This window comes from Sapajus apella, unplaced genomic scaffold (genome assembly GCF_009761245.1).
Source record: "Sapajus apella isolate SASKATOON/1434 unplaced genomic scaffold, GSC_monkey_1.0 scaffold10, whole genome shotgun sequence".
In the NCBI taxonomy this organism is placed as follows: Eukaryota; Metazoa; Chordata; class Mammalia; order Primates; family Cebidae; genus Sapajus; species Sapajus apella.
In genome coordinates this window covers 4500723-4526222 of record NW_022436950.1, presented here as the reverse complement: position 1 = coordinate 4526222, position 25500 = coordinate 4500723, and the positions used below count along the sequence as shown (strand labels likewise).

The window sequence follows — 25500 nt, the reverse complement described above, 5'->3', positions numbered from 1 at the left end:
TGAGATCATCAGTAACCTATAGGCTTTGCAGACTGAAGGTGATAGCTGGTTAATGTGCTACATCCGTTTTAATTTGAAAGATACAATTAATTAAATTAGGCATAAAGTGAATGTGATAGGAAATTGGAAGCTCACGGCTGAAGTCCGGTCTGCCGTCGGAACGGTGCAGCCTACAGCAAGGACCCCTTGCAGCCGCTTTGTAAAGGCAGCATCAAAATCCTCATCACTTACACGCGGAATGTGCCCTACAAAGTTTGTATTTAACAGCAAATGGCATAAATAGTCTCTCTTTCATTAAAGAATTGGACTGCACAGTCTCCTTAGAGAAGATATGATGAAGCAGTTTATGCAAAACTCGCAGTGTGGTGTCACCACGTTAGCCTAAAAGAGTGTTTGAAATAGAAGGTGACATTGTCGGAGGGCTGCCCCTCCCACCTTCACCCCCCACCCCCTGTTTTTGCCATCCCTTGATACAGTTGTGCCTAATTTTATTTTAAGAAGAAGATAGTTTGTTGCCTTTTTTTTTTACAGCTTTAAAAAATAAGTTGAATTTTGAATTTAGGTTTAAAAAATTAATAGCTACAGGTAACTGCAAAAGATATCATTGGCAGATGCAGCAAAATGTATACATATATATATATATATATATATATATATATATATATATATATTTCCACAGAAAATTGGATTCTGCCCATAAAACTTAGTAATACTAATAAAGCCAGGTCATTACCAGTTTTAAGCCAAATAAGCAAACTCAAAGAGATCTGCTGTCAGTGTGATTCTTGGTGGTTTTTTATTTTTTTGGAGAAGTGTAAATCAGCTTTAGTGCAACAAGCACACCACAGATTTGCTGAAATCATTCCTGCCCCTTCTGACGGTGGGTAGAGTTGCTCGGCCAAGTAATTTACAGTGCTGTGGCAAGGTGTGTTTATATTTAAGCTGTGCAACAGTGTAGCTAATGAGAAAGATAAGAAATTTATAGTCCTTGGTGATTGATAGGATTACTGCCTAGGCATTAATTGAAATCTGACGGATCACAGCTGTGGGTTTAAGTTAGGGGGGAAAAATTACTTCAAGTAAAGGAAAACTTTTAGATTTGCTTCTTAATGTTTTGAAGATAGTTCTCCCGCTGACAGTCTGGTTGGTGGTAGAAGTAGTTGATCCTGACCAAGGCTGGGGTGATTATGCTGAGATAATTAACGGTATCTGCTCTGTAGCCTCTTCAAGGTAGGTGGCTTATAAGTGTGGGAAAGAAAAATTAAATACTGTGGGGTTTTTAAATGGCTTTAACATTTTACATGTAGTGTAATAATAAAATTCTCTGCAGCTACTCTTTGCTAAATATTCCCTGGACTATTATTTAAGACATTTTAAAAAAAGAAACCCAAGCTAGTAATGGCAGAGGCAAGCCTGTGGTATTAGTCATTGCCTCAAAATTTCCACTGATTGTATTTAATCTGGCTATGTCTAAAGTAATCTTAGAGACCTTTTCCTACCTGTCATTTTTTAAATGTCCCATTCTTGTTGAAGCTCAGTCTTGTGAAAATGTCTAAATTTTCCCATTAAGTGCTTAAAAAGTAATAAAACTAAAGTCATTAGACTTCACTCATCAGAGCTATATCAGGAGAAATATTCTTTGGTGCAATAAATCTGACCAGGAGTTCGACATTCATATCCTTTGGATTCATTCCCTGGAAATGGACGTTTGAAGGTAAATTGCTTAAGCAGGGCAGTTTAAATTTTTAATACAATCTTATTGTAACTGTTAGCACATGATTAAAGTGCAAAAGGGCCTTATATGTTTTGTAAGATTTATAATAAATGCTCTGTGATGCCTTTTCTATGCTGAATTATGGATGTTATGACAGTTAAATGCTTATAAAGGCCAGAAAGGCACAAATGAAGAGTTGAGTCTTTATTGGAGACTAAATCACGCTTACTGAATGCAGAGTTTTTCATTGGACACCTGTTCATTCCTAGATCACAGCCTCTGAGGTGCCTGGAAGCCCTAAGAAGCCAAACAGTATCCAGTGCCTCTTTGTTCTAATGCAGTGGGCTCTGGAAGGGTCAGGTCTGAGCCAGTGGAAGCTGTTTTGAAAAATACCCAAATGGCAAATTATTGTTCCCATCACCAGTTGGCTTTTTTTTCTTATTCTTCTTCTTTTTTTTTTTTTTGGATGTAAGTAATCTTCTTATCAGATGTCTGTTTCTCTAATGGATGCCGCTCCTGTATACAGAGTTTCCACATTCCTTTTGTATGACCAAGGAGGCTGGAAGCTACATCTTGATGCATCATGGGAGCTGTGATAGAACTTTCTAGACCCAGTGACACAATATGGTTCCTTTCATTGTTCCCTGTTTGGCCATAGTTGATTGGAATTGCTGTTTTAGGGGCTGGTTGAACTGGACATCAGGACTAAGTCTTCATTTCAGAAGGAAAGCCCGCGGACCAGGAGGTGGAGCTGGGCAGGTGCCCTTCTCACGAGAGGCTGCAGACCAAATGCAGGGCACTGAGAGCTTGGCATTTGATTCAGAGCCATGGTTGGGTGGATTTTCAGTCTATTTGAAGGGTAACTTTAGCTACTATATACTATTTACACTTCTGCCCATTTTTTGGTATTTTTTTACCATCAAAGGAGAAATCCATATTGAAAACAGGTAATATCTTCACCATCTTTTCTCATGTCTGTTATTTTTTGGAGGAAAGAGATAGCTGATTTTCTATACTTTGACAGTGTCATCATTTGACGTCTTAAAGTTCACAAGCTGTAATTTGCCTTTTGCTTATGTGTCTCATCCACGGATGCAACCATTTCACTGTGGACATTCAAATACATTACTTTCAAACTAATTCTTTTCACGGGTGCTAATGATTTGGGTTACTGGTATTGATCAACTTACGACCTATGCAACTTACGACCATTCGACTTTACGACCACAATCGCTAGCCACAACTGCTCCACGTCTGGCAGCGCAAACGTTGCCCAGCTGGGCGTACGACAGTGCGGACCAGCTTCCGGCAGCACTACCATCTCCGCGTGCACCATTTCAACTGTACATATAGCCTACTCAACTTACGACCAAATCGTGTTACTACCGGTCCGTGGTCCCGACCGTGGTCGTAAGTCGAGCACTAGCTGTATTAACTGGCACCAGTTTGAGTTCTTTTTATCTCTGCACATCGGTGTTTTTCCCCCCCTTCAAAATGAATTTGCAAAAGCATCACTAGAAAAACTTATGTGTAAACATTTCTGCTGGTAATAAAGGATATGTGTAGCAGTACCAGTGGGAGAACTCCAAAGCCCAGAAGTAAAATCGACCTGCTTTGGAATAAGCGAATAGGAGTCCCAGTCAGCTATTCCCGCTTTCTCTTTAAATATCACCCTTGAATGGTACTGAGGAAACCCTATTGCATGCTTACTTTTCACAGCATTCAGTGTGAAGGTAAACCTACTGATTGTGTTTAAGTTGAGGTATACCTTTTCCAAGTAGTCACCGGCAGTGACGGAATAGGCCTGGAATGGGAGGCGGCATCTTCAGCTGTCAGTGCGATACGTCGTCGTTTCTTTGTTTTTGTTTTTAACCTTTTGGACTACTTTGTGATCTGCCGGAGAGAGAGAGAGAGAGAGTGAGTGAGTGTGAGTGTGTGTGTGTGTGTATGTGTAGGTTGCAGTGTGGGGATCTAGTCTGTGATTAAGACTTGTTTTCAAAGTGTTCGCCGTGGATTTTTTTCTTAAACACCGTTTTTTCTCAGTGAGTTTTGAACCATGATGTCACCAAAGTGTTTCTCAGGCTTTGAAAGATAGTTTCCTGGGTTAGATTATAGCAAGATTTGGGGGTTAAAAAAAGTTGAATTTCTGGCCTAAAGAGTCATCATAACCTTTTACCTAGAGCTAACACTTACATACCTCAGGTCAAATAAATTTAGATATATGCTTAGTGTTCCATAAATAGGAACTCTTTGTTCCTTTGTCATCCTTGGCAGGACCAGAGAAGTTATTGATAGTCACATGTTCCTTTCTTTGTTGTTGAGATCACCACGTTCTCATAAAGCCCTGTTAGGAAGCAGAGGACGGACTGCCGTGTTTCACTGTAGAGAGAAAAAGACCTTGTCATGTCTCTGCCGTCATGGGATTCTAGTATCTTGCTATGCCAGTGATGTGGTCTGAAAACTTGTTTTTATGGGCGTACCTGCAAAACATTATGCTCTGTGGAAAGAGGCAGGCACAGACAAGAATGGTTCCATTTATATGAAGTTCTGCAATGGGCAAACTGGTTGGTGGTGAAAGAAATCAGAAGAGTGGTTGGCAGGAAGTGAGAAAGAGGGATTGGTTGGGGTTGGAGGTGGCCCAGAGGAACTCCTTAGAGGGTTATTTTCATCATGGCTTGGGTTACACCGTGTTTGTCAACATTCGTAGACTGGTACAACTAAGATGTTTTGCATTTCACGGTATGTACATTTAATCTCAAAAAAGGAACCTAATAGTTAATCAGGTGCATGTTGAAATGTGTGGGAGTGAAGTGAACTGATGCCTACGCCGTAGTTGAATTGGATCAGAAAATGGGATGGATGGATTGATGGATGGATGGATGGGTGGGTGGATGGATGGGTGGGTGGGTGGGTGGATGGACGGACGGACAGATATGTAATAAAGCAAGTATACAGCAACATATTGGAATTATAAAATCTAGGTGGAGTGGAAAGAGATGTTCACTTTCAACTTTTTTTGGTGTGCTTAAAAATGTGTTAATAAAATTTAGGAGGAAATCAAAATAATTGTTACTGCATTAAAAATGTTGTAGATCTCCTACAGGTAAACCTAATTTAATCTGAAGTGCTGTCTCACATGTAGAAGCATACAGTCTTATGATGAGTCACAGTTTTTAAAAAGATGAATCTTGTCAGAATTAAAAGGCATATGTGATTCTTTGAAGAATTTCACTAATAAATGGAAACTGCAGTCACAGGATCCTTTGACTTCCTCACTCTTCCTAAATCACAGCAGATTCCAGATTAAAAATCAATCAGTATTCTCTGCTGAACTCTAATTAACACTTAAACAGTATTAGTCACAAATGTGAAATCTTGATCAGAGATGACCTCAGGTATTCTAAATGTAAATAAAATTAGATTTAGATCCCTTTTAATTACCTGAGGTGCTGTGAGTAATTACAATGGCAATTGATAAACTTAATTTCTTATTAAAGGCGGGGGAAAAGCCATGCAAAGTTTCTCTCTGCTAAATACTTAACTCTTCAGTGGCCATGGCCTATGCAAAAAAAAAAAATTTAGATTTACATGTTAATCATGTAGAATTATAGAGCGTTTTAAAAATTTTATGTGGGCCCTCAAATTCATCATGCATCTCCTAACTTGGTGGGTAATGTTACTATAACATCACAAAGGGCAAAACTTCCCCAGAGGAACTTCATGTCTCAAAAAAGGTAGGTTTCTGGGAGGTGATGCTGGTTAAGTAATAATAATGGACGGCTGCTGGGGAGGGTGTTACAGTGACTTAATGCACAAAGCCCTGTTGAAGACCAAGTGGAAATCTGTTTTGTCATCTCATCCTTCTTCCTAATTGCATCACAATACATTGTATGATTCAACCTGTGTGTCACTGTCACTTCTTCCAGTGCACAGGGCCACCGCTGCCGACTCATTATTAACAGAGCAGGGAGGAGAGGAATCATTTTCAGCAGTTCCAACCAAGACATCTTCTCTCCCCCACTTTAAGAAGAAAATGTCTTTTTTATGGAGATTGTTGTAAGGATAATTATTTCTGGAAATAGGAAAACAGCTTCAGTTGTGGTAGATACGTCCATTTTTCTTAAAAGTTAAAAGCTGTCCGAAGGAGAGCGGGCCTGTGGCAGATGGAAAGATTAGAGAAGTTTCTGCACTCCTTTTCTTTTTTCTGTTGGCATGCATATCTAAAAATAGGAAGCAAATTAGACCTGGTAAGTTGTTTAGCCTGTATTAATTTAACTATATTAATTTTTTAAAAGAAAACCAGTTGTTATACTTAACTGTATCTGTCTCAAGGTTCTTGGTTTCAAAATCTACTTCTGACCTTTACATCTTACGTTTCCCCTTACTTAGAACTCTTGCGTCTCCTGTTCCTCATTTTTCTTGATTTCTCATCTATTTTTCTTTACTATTCTGTGTAGTTTCTTTAGCTGGAATGATGTAGCGTGATCAGTCCGGTATGCCGTCAGGCTTTTGGTAGTAGCTTTTTCTCTTTGTATCTTTTAAAATGCTTTGCCAGTCACTTTTTCTGCATTCTGCCTTCGTAGTGTGTCATGTTCCTTCAATATCACCAGATTTATCTGCCCTTATCTTAGGTCCTTCATTCCACTGACAAATTGTGTTAGTTTACTTTGTAACCCCTAATTTGGGCCTTTTAAAAAGCATGGATGGAAAAGGAGTCCCGTAGCCTCGCCTGGTGTGGGAGAATGTGGAGGAGACTCACCGTGCAGATTAAAGAATTACTGGGTGAGCCTTCACCTTCAGGGGGTGGCAGAAACATTTCTGCTGCGGGATCATCAACTTTCTCTGCGAGACAGCTTGATGAGTTGAGAAGAAGTGACAGGTTCATCTTTCCCCTCTTTGTTTAAGCCATTTATCTTTTAGATCCTTGCCTGCCATCTAAATTGTATTGCCAATTTACTGGGATATTCACTTGCCTCGTCTTTGAAGACACTGATTTGCATCCAACTTGAGAATAAGTGAGAGCGAAAGTTAATCATCTCCTGGCCTTTTGAGCAGATTCGTACTGTGGTTAATTGTAGCATTTGAAATGTTACCTGTTTTCTAATGAGTCAGTGTTCAACTCTGCCTTAACCTGTATCACGATGAGAATGTAACAGCGTCCTAGTCTAGAAATCTCTGCTCTTCAGAAGTTCTTTAATTTATGCTTTTTGCATATGTTTCTCCATTTCAGATTAACCTAAGCTATGTTAGCTGCTTTTAAATTCTGCCTACTTGTTTTTGATGATAATGTATTCAATTAAGTGGAATAATAATGAATTATAGTTGGGCATGGAGGGAAGGAGTACCCTCAGCTCTCTAAGAGATTCTGAAATGTCATTTCATGGAGATTGTTGTACAGATAATTATTTTTGGAAATAGGGAAACAGCTTCAGTTGTGATAGGTAAGTCCATTTTTCTGGGAAGTTAAAAGTTGTCCGAAGGGGGATGTGCCTGTGACGAGATCTCGTCTGTCTTCCTGTGCCCTGTGACGAGAAGAACACAGCGCTCTTACCTCTGAGCAGGTGAGGTCCTGAAGAAGCTCATCTGTTGATGGGGTTCAGGAGACCCCTGGAGTTCCAGGCTACAGTGAGAAAGCGTGAGCTCCGTGCTTTGGTCCCCCTGGGCTGCCACCCTATTCCCCGCTTGTTCTGATGCCTGCATTCTCCTTGACCTCTTTTCCCAGCATACACTAGTTTTGTCTCCATCAAACATCTTTGTGGGGGCTGTCGCCCCCCCCATCGGGGTCTTGGCCCCAGCTCCTGCCTCTTCGATACATACTTATGCAGTGCTCAGAGTTGAGCTGGCCTGGATCTCTGGCCCCTCAGGCCTGTGATTAGTGGGCCCCAATTCTCACTTCTTGCCTTTGAGTTCTCAGACTTCTCCCCTCTCCTGCTTTAGAGTTGCGCTAACAGGGCTGCCTCCACCCTGTCTCTGCTTCCGAAGCCATGTGGGTTTCCTGTATCGTGAAAGCTTTTCTTCATTGGATGCTGATGACCGCCTGTTGACAAGCTCAGCACTGTCGCGTGTCTCGTTTATCCAGCTAAATTTGTCCTGCGTTAAGTGCCTCTTCTGTGTGTATGCAACATTCATAAGTTCTCAGTATTTCCCTCTGGCAAGTTATTCCTCCTCCTTCTGCACCATAGAAACACACCTCTCTTTACAGCACTTTCTGTATCCCAAAGGCTGTCACTTAGCGAACATGTGGGGAGAGAAAGCTGCTGACAGGGAGTGCAGGAGGTGGACTGGATATTCTGTTTGGTTGGTTGACATTTTCTTGATGATGCAGCTGGCAGATCTGTCTGATCTGATAGTCTCCCGCTGGCATATGATAGTTGCTCAATGAAAAGAGTCGGTGAGGCCGGGCGCGGTGGCTCACGCCTGTAATCCCAGCACTTTGGGAGGCCGAGGCGGGTGGATCACGAGGTCAAGAGATCGAGACCATCCTGGTCAACATGGTGAAACCCCGTCTCTACTAAAAATACAAAAAAATTAGCTGGGCATGGTGGTGCGTGCCTGTAATCCCAGCTACTCAGGAGGTTGAGGCAGGAGAATTGCCTGAACCCGGGAGGCGGAGGTTGCGGTGAGGTGCCATTGCACTCCAGCCTGGGTAACATGAGTGAAACTCCGTCTCAAAAAAAAAAAAAAAAAGAAAAAAAGAAAAGAGTCGGTGAATGGGATGAGTGAGGGATGCCGTAAATCATAGTAAATAAACTGTGACTCGTTAAAGGGAAAAGAGCATTCTGGGACCAAGAAGATGACCAAGTACATTGTGGGAACAAGAGCAAGATCAAGAACATTCTAGACTATGAAAGGTGAGGGGGGCGAGGAGAGGAGGCAGGGAAGGTGAGGTGGGAGAGGCGGAGGGAAGGTGCAGCAGGTTGGGGAGAGGAGCCGGGGGTGGGGAGGGGGCGAGGAAAGGAGGGGAGGGAAGGTGAGGCAGGGGAGGGGGAGGAGGGCAGGGAAGGTGAGGCAGGGGAGGGGGAGAGGAGTGGGAGTGTCCACCTGTGCACATCCCAGTGCCTGGAACTGACTGACTGGTGGGCGTCCTATTGGCTCATGATGCAGGACCCCAGAGGGGACTCTGGACAGTGTCATTTGGAACCCCCTCTCCTTCCCCAAATGGTAGGGGAGAAGTGCTGATGGAAGCAGAATGGAGCCCTCAGAGGTGTACGTTCAGACTGGCAGGAGGCAGACCAGCTGCAGGGCCTACCACGTGCGGGTGCTTTTCGGCATGTCTTTCAGAGGAGGGAATGTTGTGTGTGTGTGCTTCTGAGCACAGGACCCCTGGTCCTTCTGAGGCCTGGAGCCTGGTGAATGGTCAGCGGCCTGCTTCTGCCCCCTAGCCCAGGGTGACTGTGGGAATGAAACGTTCCTGACTTTTGGTAGCTTGACTTTGGGATGAAATTTTAAGGAACTATTGTGCTGTGAAGAAATGCATGGAAGAGGAAGGGATGCGTGTTTCCTGCAGTGTGATGGATTCCCTTTACCACAAATACTACTTTACACCATAACCGGATACACATATTAAAAATGTCAAATACGCCATATTTGTTTCAGCACAGGTTTTTTGTTTTGTTTTTCTTAAATTATTTTCTTTCCCCTTTTCTCTGAAAGGAAAAGGAAAACCCAGCTGGCCTGGACATGGTAGAAATTTCCCCTCATTCTAAAATTCTGAAATTAATGTCAGCAGCCTTGACTTTGCTCCGTCCTGAAGGTAACTGTTTATTACAGTCGGCATTTAAATCCCCCGATTAATAGGAGCAATTAAACAATAGCTTCATTTCCAGCAAATTAACAACCCTAATAGGTAATTGCGACATAAATGAAGATAAATTTGTTTTAATACAACGAGATAAAAAGAATACAGACAAGAACTGAATTTCAGATTAAGAATTCAGACATCATTACTTGAGGAAAAACTTAAAAGCTTCACTAGAAGAAATTAAAGCAAGCTTGGCTTTTTACCACAGTCTATCTTAGATTAGAGAGTTGTTTGCTTTAAAAAATATGTATATATAGTCACATTTTGTGCTTCGATACTCAGGAGGTAAGGCATCAAAGGATTGCTTTGATATAAGTAAGGTTAGTCATCAAAGGATTACCACCAGCAAACACGCTTTCCTAACGGCGTGCTTGGGGCGCAGCAAGTCCTAATGACTTGCTTGAGCAGTTGATTCCCGGCCACAGCCTCTCATTAGGCCTTCACTGACAAGCAACCAAAAAGCAAATGCATAGAAGAGCATTTCCTGTTTACACACCCCTAAGTTAAATGTATGACCTGTTCGTCACTTGTAGGATGTCTTACCTTCCTTGTTAGTGTTTGTTCTGATTGGAAGATTATTCTGATGGTATAGAATTTGTCCTGTTGCGATGTGGAAGTGGTTGGACCAGACTTGCTCGTGAATGCGGCATCTGTGTGAAGGATGGGTTGGAATGGGTAGATTTGGGGTGAATAGTTAAGTGCTGATTTTAAAGGTAGTGACCAAAAAAATGATGAAAGCCTCTTGTTCTAGAACAAGGATAATGAATTCCTCCTTGTGGGGTCGCCATGCTTATGGGAAGATGAAACGTATTAAAGAAACTATCGGAGTTCAGCTAAAACTGTGTCACTGAGCGTGTGTCAGCTTATCAGAACTCATCTTGGTAGCTTTGAATCATCAGACGATGTGTAAGTAGCCTAGAATTCTGTGTGCTGCCAAAGTATTAATCCAGTAGAAGGGTATAGGGTTTTGGATACGCAAGTCTCAAAACAAAATACGTGTGTGCTTTTCAGGAAACGGCTGGAACCAGGCTGCTGAGTTCAGCAGCCTCCCCTCCCCACACCCCTGCACACCCCCCCCTTTCCTGAGCATCTAGGTAGAAATGACCTGTATCTTCTAACCATCGCAGGTAGCTTTCCAAAGCATAGATGTCTGCACTTGTTGGACAGTTTGAATAACCCCCATTACCTTAAGGACAGCTCACACTTGCCACTCTTCTCTGCATATCGAGTCCTTAAAAACGCATTTTTAGTTGCCCGTTTCAGCTGCTTCTCCCCCTCCCATCTCATAACCTCTCTACTGCAGCCCCGCTGTGGATCCATCCGTTCGGGGTGTGCATGTCAGTGACGGGCAGGCCTTGGCGCTGGGAAGTTAAATACAGCATGGCCTCAAGCATTTCCCGAAGAGCTTCCAGCTCCGTGGAATTGGCTCATTGTCTTGAACATGGGCTGACTGTATTCTTGAGTAGACAGCACAGTTTGGCAGGATCTCCAGATGCATGTAAGTGCCAGGCCAGGCCGTGGGTCCCGTGGTTCACTCATTGTCATTAAGGGACATGCTGTAGCCAGAAAACCCAAGAGAGCCTCACGGATGTGTGTGTTTCCTCACATGGCTGTGATTTGACTTAGCTTTTCTTTAAACTCAAAACACAGATCATAGGGAAACACATTTAAGAGATGGACTTGAGTTGTCAACAGTATAGAGTACACGTCCTTTAACGTTTAACTCTGAGATTTTCGTGGCAAGAAAAACTCTGCTTCAGATTTCTTTTCACTCCTAAGTCACACATTCTGAACTACATAATTTGGTAATTAATTTCTTAATTAATAAGGTAGTTTAATGATCACTCTAATTTAAAACTGAGTTGAGATGTTAGAGTGTCTTTTATTTGTTACTGGAAGATGTACAGCCAGTAGTGGCTGTCATTATTTATGGGAGGTCTCCAGGTAAGCACCCTATGGTTCGAATGGAAGAGCCTTCCTTTTTCTTTTCTTTTTTTTTTTTTTTTTGAGAAGGACCAGGGACAAACTGTACTTAATATGCCTTGCCCAAACTCCTGACACACAGAATCGTGATAAACAATCAGATGGCACTGTTGATTTCTTTGGTTTGTTTTTTGTTTTTTGAGACAGATTCTTGCTCTGTCACCCAGGCTGGAATGCAGTGGTGTGACCTTAAGCTCACTGCAACCTCCACCTTCCAGGTTCAGGCAGTTCCCTTGCCTCAGCCTCCGAGTAGCTGGGACTACAGGTGCATGCCACCTAGCCTGGCTAATTTTTGTATTTTTAGTAGAGCTGGGGTTTCACCATGTTGACCAGGCTGGTCTCAAACTCCTGACCTTAGGTCATCTGCCTGTCTCGGCCTCCCAGAGTGCTGGGATTACAGGTGGGAGCCACCATGCCCAGCCTGGAAGAGCCTTTCAACGAAAGCTGAAGTAAATGTCACCTTTGGGTGGAGACACCAAAGATAGAGACAAGATATGCAGTGCCCCCAGCTGCATAAATTTCGCTTTTAAAATAGTTTTACAGACTAAAATTAAATGTTTAATCTCATGCCAATAAAATTTCGTCAGTGTGTCTATGGTGAACATTTGAAATACTGTTTTACTGGAGGTGTCGTTCATACTTGAATTCCTACCAGCAGTGCTTACGGGAATTGCTCGCCCTCCTCCTGAGTACTGGCCTCAGTGCGTTCCAGCTTTCCCAGTAGCAGAGGAATCCTCTCTGGCTGGAGGAATCCAAACGCTGGCTTGATTTACACCAAGTCCTTGTTGTCATCTCATGGTGGCCCTTCAGTCACTGGAATCTATATGCTTTCTCTGTGTCTTCCGTAGTTTTCTGCCCCTACTGTTCCCCATCCTTTGTGTGTCTTCTGGTACCCCACGAAGCTTTTGCATGGGATTTGTCTGAGGTCTGCTTATTTCAGAAGAGACTGTGGTCCTTACCCAGTAGTGCTAATGCAGGGAAATAGCAGGAGTGGACAAGCCATCTTCCCCAACATGAAAGAGCCCAGTTTTGCCAAGGAGCAATTGAAGAACTAGAAATAGAACAGCGTAGTGGCAAGCTCTGCCTTTGAGGTTGCCCTGCCATGTGTTCAGGGCCCTCAGGATGCAGTTAGGGAGACTCATTGGGAAGCTGCTTTGGTAACTAGCTATGGAAGGATAAGTCGTAGATCAAGGCAGTGGCAGTGAAGATGAATCTCGGAAAAACTCTGGTGGTTGAACCAATAATCCATTAGGTGTGTTCTGTTCATGCTGAGGAGTGGGTTGTGCCATCAGTGGAGCTAGGCAAGAAGCAAGTCTGAGAGGCGAGGAGGCCCAGGCTGGGCGGTGTGGAGGAAGGTGCCTCTGACAGATCCAAGGGGAGATGCCGAGTTGGTCACTGGCGACATGGCTCTAGAAGGCGGGATGTGAGGCAGAGCACTTTACAGTGATGGCAATGCCAGGAGCTCCTGGCACAGAGGTGGCAATGAGACATTCGTGAGATTGCCCAGGCAGAAGGCATGGAGAAAAGAGGATGCCAGGGAAGCACCCCCGCTTTAAGAGCCAGCAAGGGAGGATGAGAAAGAGAAGTTCCAACCAGAGGAAGAAAACCAGGGACTTCAGGGTTTGTGGAAGCCCAAGGAGGATGCAGAAAGATGACAGGACGGAATGACCAGGAATGCCACATCCTGCTCAGAGGTCCAGAAATGTGCGCCCTATCCCCCGGGCAGCTCCAAGTGACCATGGCAATGGCAGGCCGGGCCCAGGGATTGCAGAGAGCAGGAGAGGCAGAGTCCAGCAGCATCCCGGGCTTTCCAAAAGGCCGGGCTGGGAATGGGGTGTGGCACCCGGTGGATTCAGAGCAGCCTCGGGAGTATCTCCTGTGTGCCAGTCACCACACTCAGTCCTTTTCATCATTTGGGTTAGTCACCCAAATAAAATTTAGAAATTGATGAGAAACTGAGGGTACAGGGCAAAAGAACCCCTGATTTCCTGCTGTGGAAACCAGGACAGTCTGTTGGGGTGCTGGCAGGGAAGTGGGGGGTTTGATTGCCACGTGATGCTGTCATGAGCAGTCATGGAGCCGTCGGACTGCTCTCGTGGACTCGCTGCCTGGTTTTTCTCACCTGCAAAATGGAAGAGCTGAGAGGATGAAATGAGTTAATAGATGGGAAGTGTAGGTCACCCAGCCCTGCTCAAACTTTGAGCAGCAAAAGGAGGAGGAGCTGTTCCCTGGTTATAGAGGGCATGAGGCTGGCCCGGAGGCTCCCAGTGTGACCAAAGGCTGTTCCTTGCCTCATTTTGTGTGATTTAGAAACAAGGTGGAAGTAGAAATTGGGCCTTATGTCAGGGTTTAATGAAGTCTTGTTTGGGAGCTGGAGTCTTATTTTTAACCACTGAATAAAGGGTGCTGTTTACTGCTATAGAATAGAACATTTACAGTTTGTGGGGAAAGTAAATGTGTACCTCACTTTTTTTGTTAAGTTCTTAATCTCTCTCTCTTTTTTTTAATTGAAGAATGGAAACATACATGAAAGTATACTTGGGCTTAAAAATTTGTCACAAAATTATTCTCAGGTCAAGAAGGGCCCATTTCCAGCCCCCAGAACCCCCTGCACCCTGTCCCAGGCACCTGCCTGCTCTGCCCCCTAAAGATGGGCACACATCTCCCTTCTGACCCTGTGGTAGGGCCGACTTGGCTTTCACCTTCTGCAGTGTACACACACACATGCACACATGCACAATTGAAGGGGCTAAAGGTGTCTTATCTCTGTTATCCAAATACAATTTTAAAATTATAGAGGAAGTGACTTTTAAAAGAACGCTGAGCATTGCCATTGGAGTCTCAGAGGGTGCTTGGCAGTGTCAGTAGCAAGGGCAAATGTTTTTAGTACCGGTTGACACGGATTTAGATTTAGGAGTAGCCCATGTGGGAGTCACAGCCACGTGCACTGCCCGGTTTGAGAAAAGATGGAATCTCAAGGACAAAGCTTCCAGATTGTTTTTAATTAATTTTTTTGAGACAGAGTCTCTCTCTGTTGCCCAGGCTGGAGTGCAGTGGCGTGATCTTGGCTTACTGCAGCCCCCACCTCCCAAGTTCAAGCGATTCTCCTGTCTCAGCCTCCCAAGTAGCTAGGATTACAGGCATGCACCACCACATCGGGCTGATTTTTGTATTTTTAGTAGAGACAGGGTTTCACCATGTTGGCCAGGCTGGACTCAAACTCCTGACCTCAGGTGATCTGCCCACCTTGGCCTCTCTAAGTGTTGGGATTACAGTCGTGAGCCACTGTACCCAGCTGCTTCCAGACCTTTTTTTTAAGTAAGTCCATGCGATTGTGTTTCTGATCAATGGACCCACACACATTTACATTGAACATATTTATGTCTACATATGTGTTTATATAAAACAGCAAATTCATTTCTTGAATAATTAAATATAGACAAAAACTCAATGGTTAGGAAAAGCTTCCCAGACAGCATAGTCTGGGGTGATATCAACATTTTAAATCTATTAATATGTAAATATTCTAAATATTATGAGTAATTAACGATTACAGTCACAGAAGAACAGCTCCATCCCGTGACATTCCACCCATTTTCTTTTAGTTGTTTTTTAGGGGGTAGGAATGGAGAGAGGGTTCCTCCACTCACACAGAACCTCACAGCTTTTTTCCCCTCTAGAAGCTCTTGTGAGCTCACTCAGCCTGCTGCAGACTTGTGTGGGGATGGACTTAAGATGTCTCAGATGGCCCGGGCTGGGTGGCTCATGCCTGTAATCCCAACACTTTGGGAGGCTGAGGTGGGTGGATCACAAGATCAAGAGACCGAGACCATCCTGGCCAACATGGTGAAACCCCGTCTCTACTAAAAATACAAAAATTAGCTGGGTGTGGTGGCACGTGCCTGTAATCCCAGCTACTTGGGAGGCTGAGGCAGGAGAATCGCTTGAACCAGGGAGTCGGAGGTGGCAGTGAGCTGAGATGTACGCCACTGCACTCCACCCTGGAGACAGAGCAAGACTCCATCTCAAAAAAAAAAAATAATAATGCCTTGGATGGCAGTTGTCACTCTAGCTTTTTGCCCACCCAAACAATTCATTTAGGGATGACTTTAAGTAAGGTGCCCAGAGATTCCACCCATCCTTGGGACATCGAGCAAATAGCAGCAACAGCAGTTGGCAAATTTGTGGCTGTTTGTGTAGCCAGTTTGCATTTTCAAGATGGGGGAGACATGGGCAGATGTTACAAAGTTGCCCCTTCCCTTCCCCTATTCCTCATGCTGCTGCCCCTCCCCCCTCCCCCTCCCCCTCCCCTCCCCCTCCCCCTCCCTGAAGTCAGATGCTTTTTGTTCTTCATTAAATAAGTTTTCCCTTATTCTTACGGGTTACCCTATAGTTTTAAAGTAGGCTGTGCATTTTAGAACAATATACTTATAAATCATTTCCATTTCTGTGTGGAAGCAGGAGGGACATAACAGTTATAGGTAGAGGGGAAGTAGGACTAATATGAAAAAAATAGCAGAGTTTAAAAACTGCTATGAGTTATTGGACGCTGTGACTTCGTTTGATTGTGTAATTAATGTGGTAGAACAGTAATTAAACGGACAGAAGAATTTTAGCAGTTAACAACGCCAAATAGTCATAGTTTATACACCCTGTCTATAGTCTGATGAGAAGCTTTGTTGTAAAAATATTCTCTTTACTCATGAACTGACTCTTCCTAGACTCCAAGTAGGAAGTAGAACAAACATTCATTTGTGTTTGAAGTTTCATAAAATAGGGATTTTAATAACATATTTGACTTGTCTTAGAAACTTACTCAAATCTTCCCTTGGCATGGAAAACATTATAGAAAATGTCTGCAAATCTCTCACAGCATCCATCCTAGTCCTGTTTAATTCTGACATCTGTGCATTTCTTATGAGATAAAGTCAGTGTGGTCACAGGGCTGAATAGTAGCAACTCTGAGTCTGGCAGTAAAATCAGATTTCAGTATAGTTGATTATCAAAGCCTCTTTTTGCTGTTTTTCAAAAAGAAAGTAGCATTACTTTAGCACTCACCCAGGCAATCACGATTTTTGTCTGATTTACTTTTGGTTTTGCAATTTTAGTATACCTAGACCAACACATTTTGCATCTGTTGAAATCTTAGGTTTTATTTTTGAGTTCATATAATGACTTTTAAAATATTCTAATAAATGTCTTCAAGACCCCAGATCAATATGCCAATGGTTCAGAAGTGACAGAGTGCTGTGATATTCCTCTGTAATTTAAACATGATTAGCTGATGAAGGCTATGATCAATACACTACCGGAAGATAAATTAATTGATATCATCCTTTCAGGATGATAAGAGGCCTATTGGAGGTGGGATGTAACTAATGAAGCTGCTTCTTCCTCTCTGTGAGCCATTTTTTATAGATTGCAGTTTCACTTAATCATATTTATACTATCATTCATTTACATGAAACCGATAGGCTGTGGACAAACCAGTTTCTTATTAAAATTTTATTCATTTGGAAAAGAAATTATCTGCAAACACTATATGAGCCTCGTCTATATTATCACCTATTGCTGGGGAGAGATGATGTGTTCCTTTCCGTGGACATCTTTGAAAATAGCAACTATCTAGGCAAAGACAAGGATTGAATATCATTGAACTTAATTGCTGCTAGTCCCCAAAGACACACATCTATTCAAATAAAAACTGTATTTACTCTTCGGCAGTGACACCTATGGGTGTAGGAAGAGTTTTCTAATCGTTGACTTCCTTTCCAATTAAATTCAGTATGCTTTATCAGTGAGCCTATTTGCCAAGAGAAGTTATGGCTGGTTGAATTTAGATTTGTATTGATTAAGATAAACTTCCAATGTGTTCAGTCATATATTTAAATAAAAAAGGTCTTTAATATAATTACATGTCCTTGAGTATAATTCTATATGATAGCTGTTCTCACTCATAGATGGGTGTTGAACAATGAGAACACATGGACACAGGGAGGGGAGCATCACACACTGAGGTCTGTTGGGGGGAGCCAGGGGAGGAACAGCAGGGGGTGGGAGTTGGGGAGGGATAACATGGGGGAAAATGCCAGATATAGGTGATGGGGAGGAAGGCAGCAAACCACATTGCCATGTATGTACCTATGCAACAATCTTTCATTGTTCTTCACATGTACCCCAAACCTAAAATGCAGTAAAAAAATAAAGTATATATGTGCGTGTGTGTGTGTGTGTGTATATATATATATGTGTGTGTGTGTGTGTATATATATATATATGTGTGTGTGTGTGTGTGTGTATATATGTGTGTGTGTATGTGTATGCATATATATAAATGCATATATGTATGTATATGTGTGTGTGTATATATATGTGTGTGTATATATATATGTGTGTGTGTGTGTGTGTATATGCATATATATAAATGCATATATGTGTGTGTGTGTGTGTGTATGTGTATATATATATATTAATTCTTCAGGCTTTGGGGAAAATAAAGATTTTTGTCTTTACAAGGGGTTTGGTTAAATTGCCCTGCCTTATTTAGGATTATTTTTGTTCCAAGTAACTGGAAAAAAGATCATTTTATTAGAATAACTTAGATAGGTGTGTATTTTTTTTTTTGCTTCCCATTCCTCTGAGGTGGTCTGTGCAGGGCTGCTGAGGCCCTTGTGGAGTCAGGGGACCGGAGTCAGGGTCCGGCTCCATCTCTCTCCCATGTGGCTTCCGTTCCCAGTGTCACCTTGTGTTCCACAATGCTGCAGAGGCTACGTAACATTTGTGCATTTCAGGCATTAAGTAGGAAAAACATATAATTATGTGGGCAAAGGGAAGCTCTCTGGGAAGATCCCTGAAAGCTGCCTCGTGGTCCTTCTGCCGTCATCCCGCCGGCCGGAGCTTGTGTACCTGGCCATGTCCAGCTGATGGAGGGCAGGGGTTGGGAGGAGACTCTGGAAAATGTCCTATTTATTGCGGTTGTCTTGTGCTCAGTGAAAAACCAGGAATGCTATTACCCTGAAAGAAGGAAATGACAAACTGATGGTCTCCGCTCTGTTCCTGAATTTGGAAACTGATTCACATGGATTTCTTTTTGTCTGTGTGCCCACCAGTTGCCCAGAAGATTGTTGCCACGAGGAAGAAGCAGCAGCTGTCCATAGGCCCCTGCAAGTCGCTCCCCAATTCTCCCAGCCATTCCTCCGTCTGTTCGGCCCAGGTGTCCGCCGTGCACATCAGCCAGGTACGTTGAGCGACGTGAGAAGTCAGACTGAAAGACACCTTAGCAGCAAAGAGAACGTGCAAACAGTGTTCCCAGCCAATGCTAAGGTTGATTTTTTTTTTTTTCTTTTCAACTTTATAAGTAACAGCATGCTGTAATTGACTTAACATTTTCTTCAGAAACTGCTGTGGCCAAGTGATTTTTATGGGAATCATTCTTTAATGTTTTCTGTCTTCATGCTGCCTGTGTTATGAGGCATGCTGGCCCGGGGGTGGCGGGAGGTGTGTGCTGCGGTCCTCGCTGGTGATTTAAACCACCCTGCTCTGGTCGTGGTCCTTGTCTGCTTATAGGTTGAACAGTTCTGAGTGAATCTTAATGGCCGATCTTGCTTTATCCTTAAATTTGGTAGCAGCATTCAGTTGTAATTACCATGTCCCTTAGGTCCCATAGACACCGCTGTCTTTCCATAACAACATTTTGCAAAATTATTTACTTGGAAGCAAACAAAATAATTGTCACTTTGAAGAACACAACCAAAAACCTCTGAAGGAAACAGTTGGCTTTGTTTTTGCCTGTGCTTGCTTTCTAATTATGCTTCTTGGGCAGGCATTCCATTGGCACTTTTTTTTTTTTTTAAGGATATGGTGAAAAGGTTTGGTGTTACGCTTTCAGTTTGCGTCGGAGGCCAGTAAATTACGGCACGTATTGTCAGAGCCTAGAAAGGCACAGTCATGAGTGTTAATGTTGGCTGGGCTGAGAGGCACATGCCCATAATTCCAGCACTGTGGGAGCTCAAGGCGAGCAGATTGCTTGAGCTCAGTAGTTCAAGACCAGCCTGGGCAACATGACAGAACTACATTTCTATATCTATAAAAAATAGAAAAATTAGCTGGGTGTGGTGGCCTGTGCCTGTGGTCTCAGCTACTTGGGAGGTTGAGGTGGGAGGATCACCTGTGCTCAGGAGATCTAGGCTGCAGTGAGTGTGATTAGGCCATTGCACTCCAGCCTGGGTGACAGAGTGAGACCCTGTCTCAAAAAAAAACATGTCTTCACTTGCTATGTTTAGTTTTCTATGAGTCTTGAAATATCTTTCAAGAACACTCAGATTTTCCGGGTGTCGTTTTCAGAATGTTAGTTGTGGTTACTGATCTAGAGCAGTGGAGGAACCACAGAATCCATTTAAGCAACCCCTTTCATTTTCAGAGGAAAGAGAAAACCATCAAATTTGAACTCTCAGAAATCTTTTAAGTTAAATGAAAGAGAATTCCTTTTCTTCTGCTGCTTTTCTTAGAAGACTCTACTGAGAAAGATGATTGGCATATTCCAGGATGAGACTCTGTAGCCTTGCTGCTGATAGACCTGGCAAAGCAATGAATGCAAGTCAGCTTATCTCACGCGTCCCTTCCATGGGGTTCATGCTAACTTGTTGGTTATGACCTTGCTTCAGTGGAGACCTTGGGTTCCTGAGTGGTGTTAGTAAAACCTTGGGTTTTAATCATTTCAGACAAGTAATGGCGGTGGGAGTTTAAGCGACTATTCCTCCTCCGTTCCATCGACTCCCAGCACCAGCCAGAAGGAACTTCGGATCGACGTTCCTCCCACTGCCAACACGCCCACGCCTGTCCGCAAGCAGTCCAAGCGCCGGTCCAACCTGTTCACCGTGAGTGTCAACCCTGGGTGGAGATTTGAGTGCAATTCTGAAGAGTGTCCATTAACATAAACCTGGTTGCCACAGGGTTCAATGGTATTTGTAGAATCTCAACTATATCAATGTGAATAGCATTGATTTCTGTGAAACACTGAGAAAATTGTGATAAGAAAAGATTTGGATGTCGAGTAGAATGGGAGTTTCTTGGTGTGGACGAGTATAGATTCGTATGTCAGAAATGAAGAGCTGTGGGTGTGTATAAAGGCACTTGTTACCCTGTGGCTCCAGCTAAAGACATGTCACACTGGATACAAAGGGATGGCAAAACTCTGCCAAGATTCCCAGAGGTGTGCCTCTAACCATTCAGATGATACCTAAGCTGTTATGGTCCACAGGCCCTCTTCTGCTGCTGCTGGGGTGCCTCGGGATGGAGGCGGGGGTTGGAGAGATGCCTTCTGGAGGCTCATTGCCATGAGGCTTTCTACTTGGTTTTTTTTCTGTAGAGCATGTTCAAACCAGAGATGAGATGTCTGGGTTCAGATCAATAAATCCATCATCTGTGGGTGCACTCAGGCATATGTACTTCCTTTTTTTTCTCTTTTGAGACAGGTACTTACTCTGCTGCCTAGACTGGAGTGCAGTGGTTCAGTCCTCAAATCCTCCCACTTCAGCCTTCTGAGTCGCTGGGACCACAGGCATGCACCACTATGTGTGGCTAATTTTTTTTTTTTTTTTTAAGAGCCAGAGTCTTACCGTGTTGCCCAGGGTAATCTTGAACTCCTGGGCTCAAGCCATCCTTCCACCTTGGCCTCCTGAAGTGCTGGGATTACAGGCATGAGCCATAGTGCACAGCCAGCATGTTTAGTACTTAAAAACTCCCTGGGTGATTAAAATGCAAAGAATCCCTGAACTACAGAGGAGACAAAAATGCTACCATCCTGTCTCTTCCCTGTGCATAGCAGACATTACCAATCAATCTGGAGTCTACATAGTTGAGCCCCAAACTCCAGACATAGCTGCTGTCAGTTGACTGAGCCCTTTGACTTGAGAAGAACACTCTCTCCCTGGATCACCTCTGTGCATGACAAGTATATGCTTTTTAAATAGTGGGCCTCAGCCTGGGTGGTTTTACTCTCCAAGGACATTTGGAAGTGTCTGGAGAAACTTCGGGCTGTTACAACAGGAATAGGAGAGTGGGAAGGTAAGGTACTGCAGAGGTCTAGTCCTGGGTAGCAAGCAAGGGTGCTGCAGAGCATTCTGCAGTGCACAGAGCGGCCCCTCGCAGCAGGGAATGCCCAGCCCCCCAGGTCAGTGGTGTCCTGTTTTAAACCATCTGACTTGAATTTTTGGTTGATCACTGCTGACCCAGAAGCAAAGCTTAATATGTCCTATTGGATTAAAGGAAGACTCTACAGGGGTGACTGGGAGTCTGAGTTGCTGCCCCTTTGTGAAGAGGAACTTGATGTGATGTTGCGGTTCCTGCCACATCTGGGAGATCCCCTGCCTCTCTGCCGCATATCTGATGCAGTCTCTCCCTGGGTACTCATGACTGTGAAAGCGGTTGCCAACAGCACACACCCCCTCCTCCCCAGCCTCCCCTTGCCTTCGCTGGGTGCCTTGCGCCAGATCAGCTCCCACAGAGGCCACTGCTGGGCAGCAGGATGAGGACTGATCAGACAGACCAGGCTCAGAGCCTGGCCTCCACTGCTGACAGATGTTTGGCCTTAGGCAAATTACCTGACCTCTCTCAGCTGGAAACCATAGTACTTGGGGCTGCCGGGAAGACTTCCTGGAAGAGACAGTAGAGACCTGGTGGCATTGCTTCCCTTATTTTCTCACTGCCATTGATGCTATAAAATGATTCCTGATAGTGTCAGGCACATGCGATAGATTGGGAGGTGGGTGTTTAGGTTTCTGCAAAATACAGGTGAGTATCTCTCATGCTTAAATTAGCCCATGGATAAGATGTTTTATTGGACAGTTTCTTCAGACACAGCAAGAACAGCAGCAGTCACCTAAATAGCTGCTTCCCAGCTCCATCAGCCACCTGCAGCCCCTCTCTACATCCAGGCTGGGGGGCTCTGGGTTGACGTGTTTCCTCCCAGAACAGGCTGCACAGTGACTCAGTGGCTGGAGAAACCAATCGCCAGAGATGCAGCTGGACTGAGAGGGTGGGCTGTGGGCAGGTGGCCTGTGCCCTGCAGGAGGGGCGGGCTCGGCATCCTGGTGGTCGAGAACACCTTCTGTGTCTCTGTTAAGGGAGTGGAGTGGGGCGAGCGCTCATTCCCAGACGCCTTCTGAGGGCTACATTCAGTGCTTGTTGACTTTGCTTTGTCTTCTAAGGAGAGAAAGTTAAAAACCACAAAGTATCTTTAAAAATGGGAATATTTATATCAGCACTTTCCCATCCCCTCCCTTTATAAGCTCTGGACCTGGAGTGTGCTAGAAAGTAGTGTCCCACTGGGTAACTGACAACCCAGGTGACTTAGGGAAGGGAACACGTTAAGCCAAGAGAATCAAAATAGCAGCTCAGTTAAATACTGACTTAACATCTGCTCTCTGCACAGCCCTGGTTTTGCTCACTGTCTGGGAGGAACACTCATTGCCAGAGTCAACCCATGTTCAAGGGAAGGCAGTTTAGGGTGAAGGAGAAGGGGCTCTGCACACTAGGTGGAGAGGACAGAACTGAGAGCTAAAGGGGCCTTGTTCCTGTGGATTCACGCTGCAGACACACAGGTGCACTGACAGGCATCCATGAAGAGGCCAGGCAGGGCAGATGCAATGCAGAAACCAATAAAAACTCACTGTTACAGTGACCAAAAATCACCATTATTTCACCATTAACGTGTCGTGTAGTAATAATGGCCTGCCTATGGGTCTGGGTGTTACCAGTGTGTGTTCTCTTTCTCCTTAACCTTGAAAACCAAATTTGAGATCAGATCAAAAATTGAATCCAGCTGCCCCACTGGCATTAGTGGGAATAGAAATTTGGAGTCAGAAAAGAAGCTACCACTGCAATAGGTTTGCATTGTGGCATTTAAGGAAAGGATGGTGAAAATTCCAGGCAGAGACTCATATATTGGTCCTCACTGGGTTTGACATTGAACAAAATGATGCTGGTGATGATGGTGATGATGATGATGGTGGTGGTGGTGATGGTGATGGTAGTGATGGTGGTGGTGGTGGTGGTGATGGTGGTGGTGATGGTGGTAGTGGTGGTGGTGATCATGGTGGTGGTGGTGGTGGTGGTGGTGGTGATGGTGGTGGTGATGATGATGGTGGTGATGGTGGTGGTGGTGATGATGGTGGTGATGGTGGTGGTGGTGGTGATGGTGGTGATGGTGGTGGTGGTGATGGTGGTGGTGGTGGTGATGGTGGTGATGGTGGTGGTGGTGCTGGTGGTGGTGCTGGTGGTGGTGGTGGTGGTGATCATGGTGGTGGTGGTGGTGGTGATGGTGGTGGTGATGTACACGGTGTATTCTTAAGCTGAAGATCCTGGAAATAGTAACTCCACTAGATGTCAGTGTCATCCAAGGAACGAAAAGAAGGCAAATTAATTTTGAAATTTTAGCGATTAAGAAATTAAATTTTTATCATTACCAGTTTTCTTCTACTTTTAAATACGTAACATTTAATAGATTATTCATCCCTGGCAGTTGTTGGTAATTCTAGGCATAAACTGTCAAAATGGCTATTTATTTGGAAGTGTCTAGTCGGAGGACAGATGCATGGTATGCAGACGATCTGAGTGAATAAGAATCCATGCAGCCTGGGATTGTAAGAGCCAGCTGCAGGGGCACTATCCACCTTATTTATTAGAACGTCGTAAAGAGGCCATAGTTAATTAAGTAGTACACGCATCATTTTTCTGACACTGTTCTTATCTATTTTATAAAGTAGACTGTAATGTACTGCTCTGGGCTAACGTTTTGTGCTCCCAGATGTTTGTTTGCATATTTTCATAGACAATTTTTAAACAAAATGAATTACGCTTTTTTACAAAATAGTACAAACAAAATCTCTGCAATAGTAGCAAATTATGTTACATTTGCAGTAGGAATTATACTTTTACTAATCAAACACTAAGTTATATTTTATTTCACTTACTTCTTTGAAAAGAAATCACTGAAGAAAACAAACATTAAAAGACTATGTCCATTTAATCCCTGGTTTGGTAATATGTGGTGTTGGAGCAGTTAGTTTAGTGGCCCTAGTTTACATGTGGTTAAAATGTTTTATTAGAAAAATTTTTCAAACATACAGAAATAAAAAACACATGTGTACCCACCACATACCTCATCAGATACAAGCCCTTTTCTGCCACGCTGCTACTGCAAGAAATAAGCAAATCCTAAGTAAAAGTTGCAGCTTCCTCAAGTGACTCCACAATGCATTTCTCCTGCCTCTCTGCCCAGGGATCAGCACGAACCTGAATTTGGCATATATTATCTGTGTCTATGCTGTAAACTTGCTCCAGTGTGAGTCCTGAAACCATACATTGCATTGCTTTGTCCATTTTCAAGCTTTATAATAATGATGTCATTTATGTGATTTTTTTCTCAAAGCTTACCATATAATGCTGATACCATTAAACAGAGCCAAGCATACGCAGGAACTAAAGATTGTGAATATACGTTGCCCAGCTCAGAAACTTGCTATAAAAAAATAAGGCAGCCAGATTCATAGTGTGAATAGAATTGTTTGAATGGCATTTCATTGTTTTTGCAGAGAAGGTGCTCCTGGGTACCTCCCATAGTGTGTTCCAGCCGCCACTGACGTAGCCACTGGTTGAAAGGGGGAAAGCAGGTTTCTGTTTGATACGGAGGGCTCTTGGCAGTGATGCTCTTCTCCCTGTAGGCAGGTAGTTGATGGGGGTGTCCCTCATAGCTTCCTTCACCACGTCAGGGGAGGTTAAACATTTTTGTAAAGAAGCAGGTGACGACTGGATTTCCTCAGTCTTTCTTTCCTCTGCATTGAGTGTTTGTTGGAGGCCAAGCAGCCACTATGGTGGCTTGCTGTGCATTGACTTTAAATCTGCAGCCCCTCTGGGATGGGTGTGATCTGCTCTTGTGACATTTCTGGAGGTGTGCAGCAGGCTGGATGCAGGGCAGGGTCACTCCTGGCAGACGCAGTGGGCG

General features: G+C 43.8%; 1 protein-coding gene and 1 long non-coding RNA gene across 13 annotated transcripts in view; both read left to right on the top strand.

The window, feature by feature from the left end:
* The window catches only part of AGAP1 (ArfGAP with GTPase domain, ankyrin repeat and PH domain 1), a 616003-nt gene that overhangs the window by 276468 nt on the left and 314035 nt on the right, over positions 1 to 25500 (top strand). For all 12 annotated transcript variants that reach the window (XM_032277597.1, XM_032277595.1, XM_032277594.1 and 9 more), the window contains 2 exons: positions 18608 to 18735; positions 20219 to 20374. In XM_032277597.1, the coding sequence (XP_032133488.1) occupies positions 18608 to 18735; positions 20219 to 20374 (284 nt within the window). The remainder of the gene's footprint in view (positions 1 to 18607; positions 18736 to 20218; positions 20375 to 25500) is intronic.
* Positions 3618 to 5941, top strand: LOC116551442. Its single transcript, XR_004268937.1, has 2 exons — positions 3618 to 4601; positions 4646 to 5941. It is a non-coding gene; the product is annotated as an uncharacterized LOC116551442 (long non-coding RNA).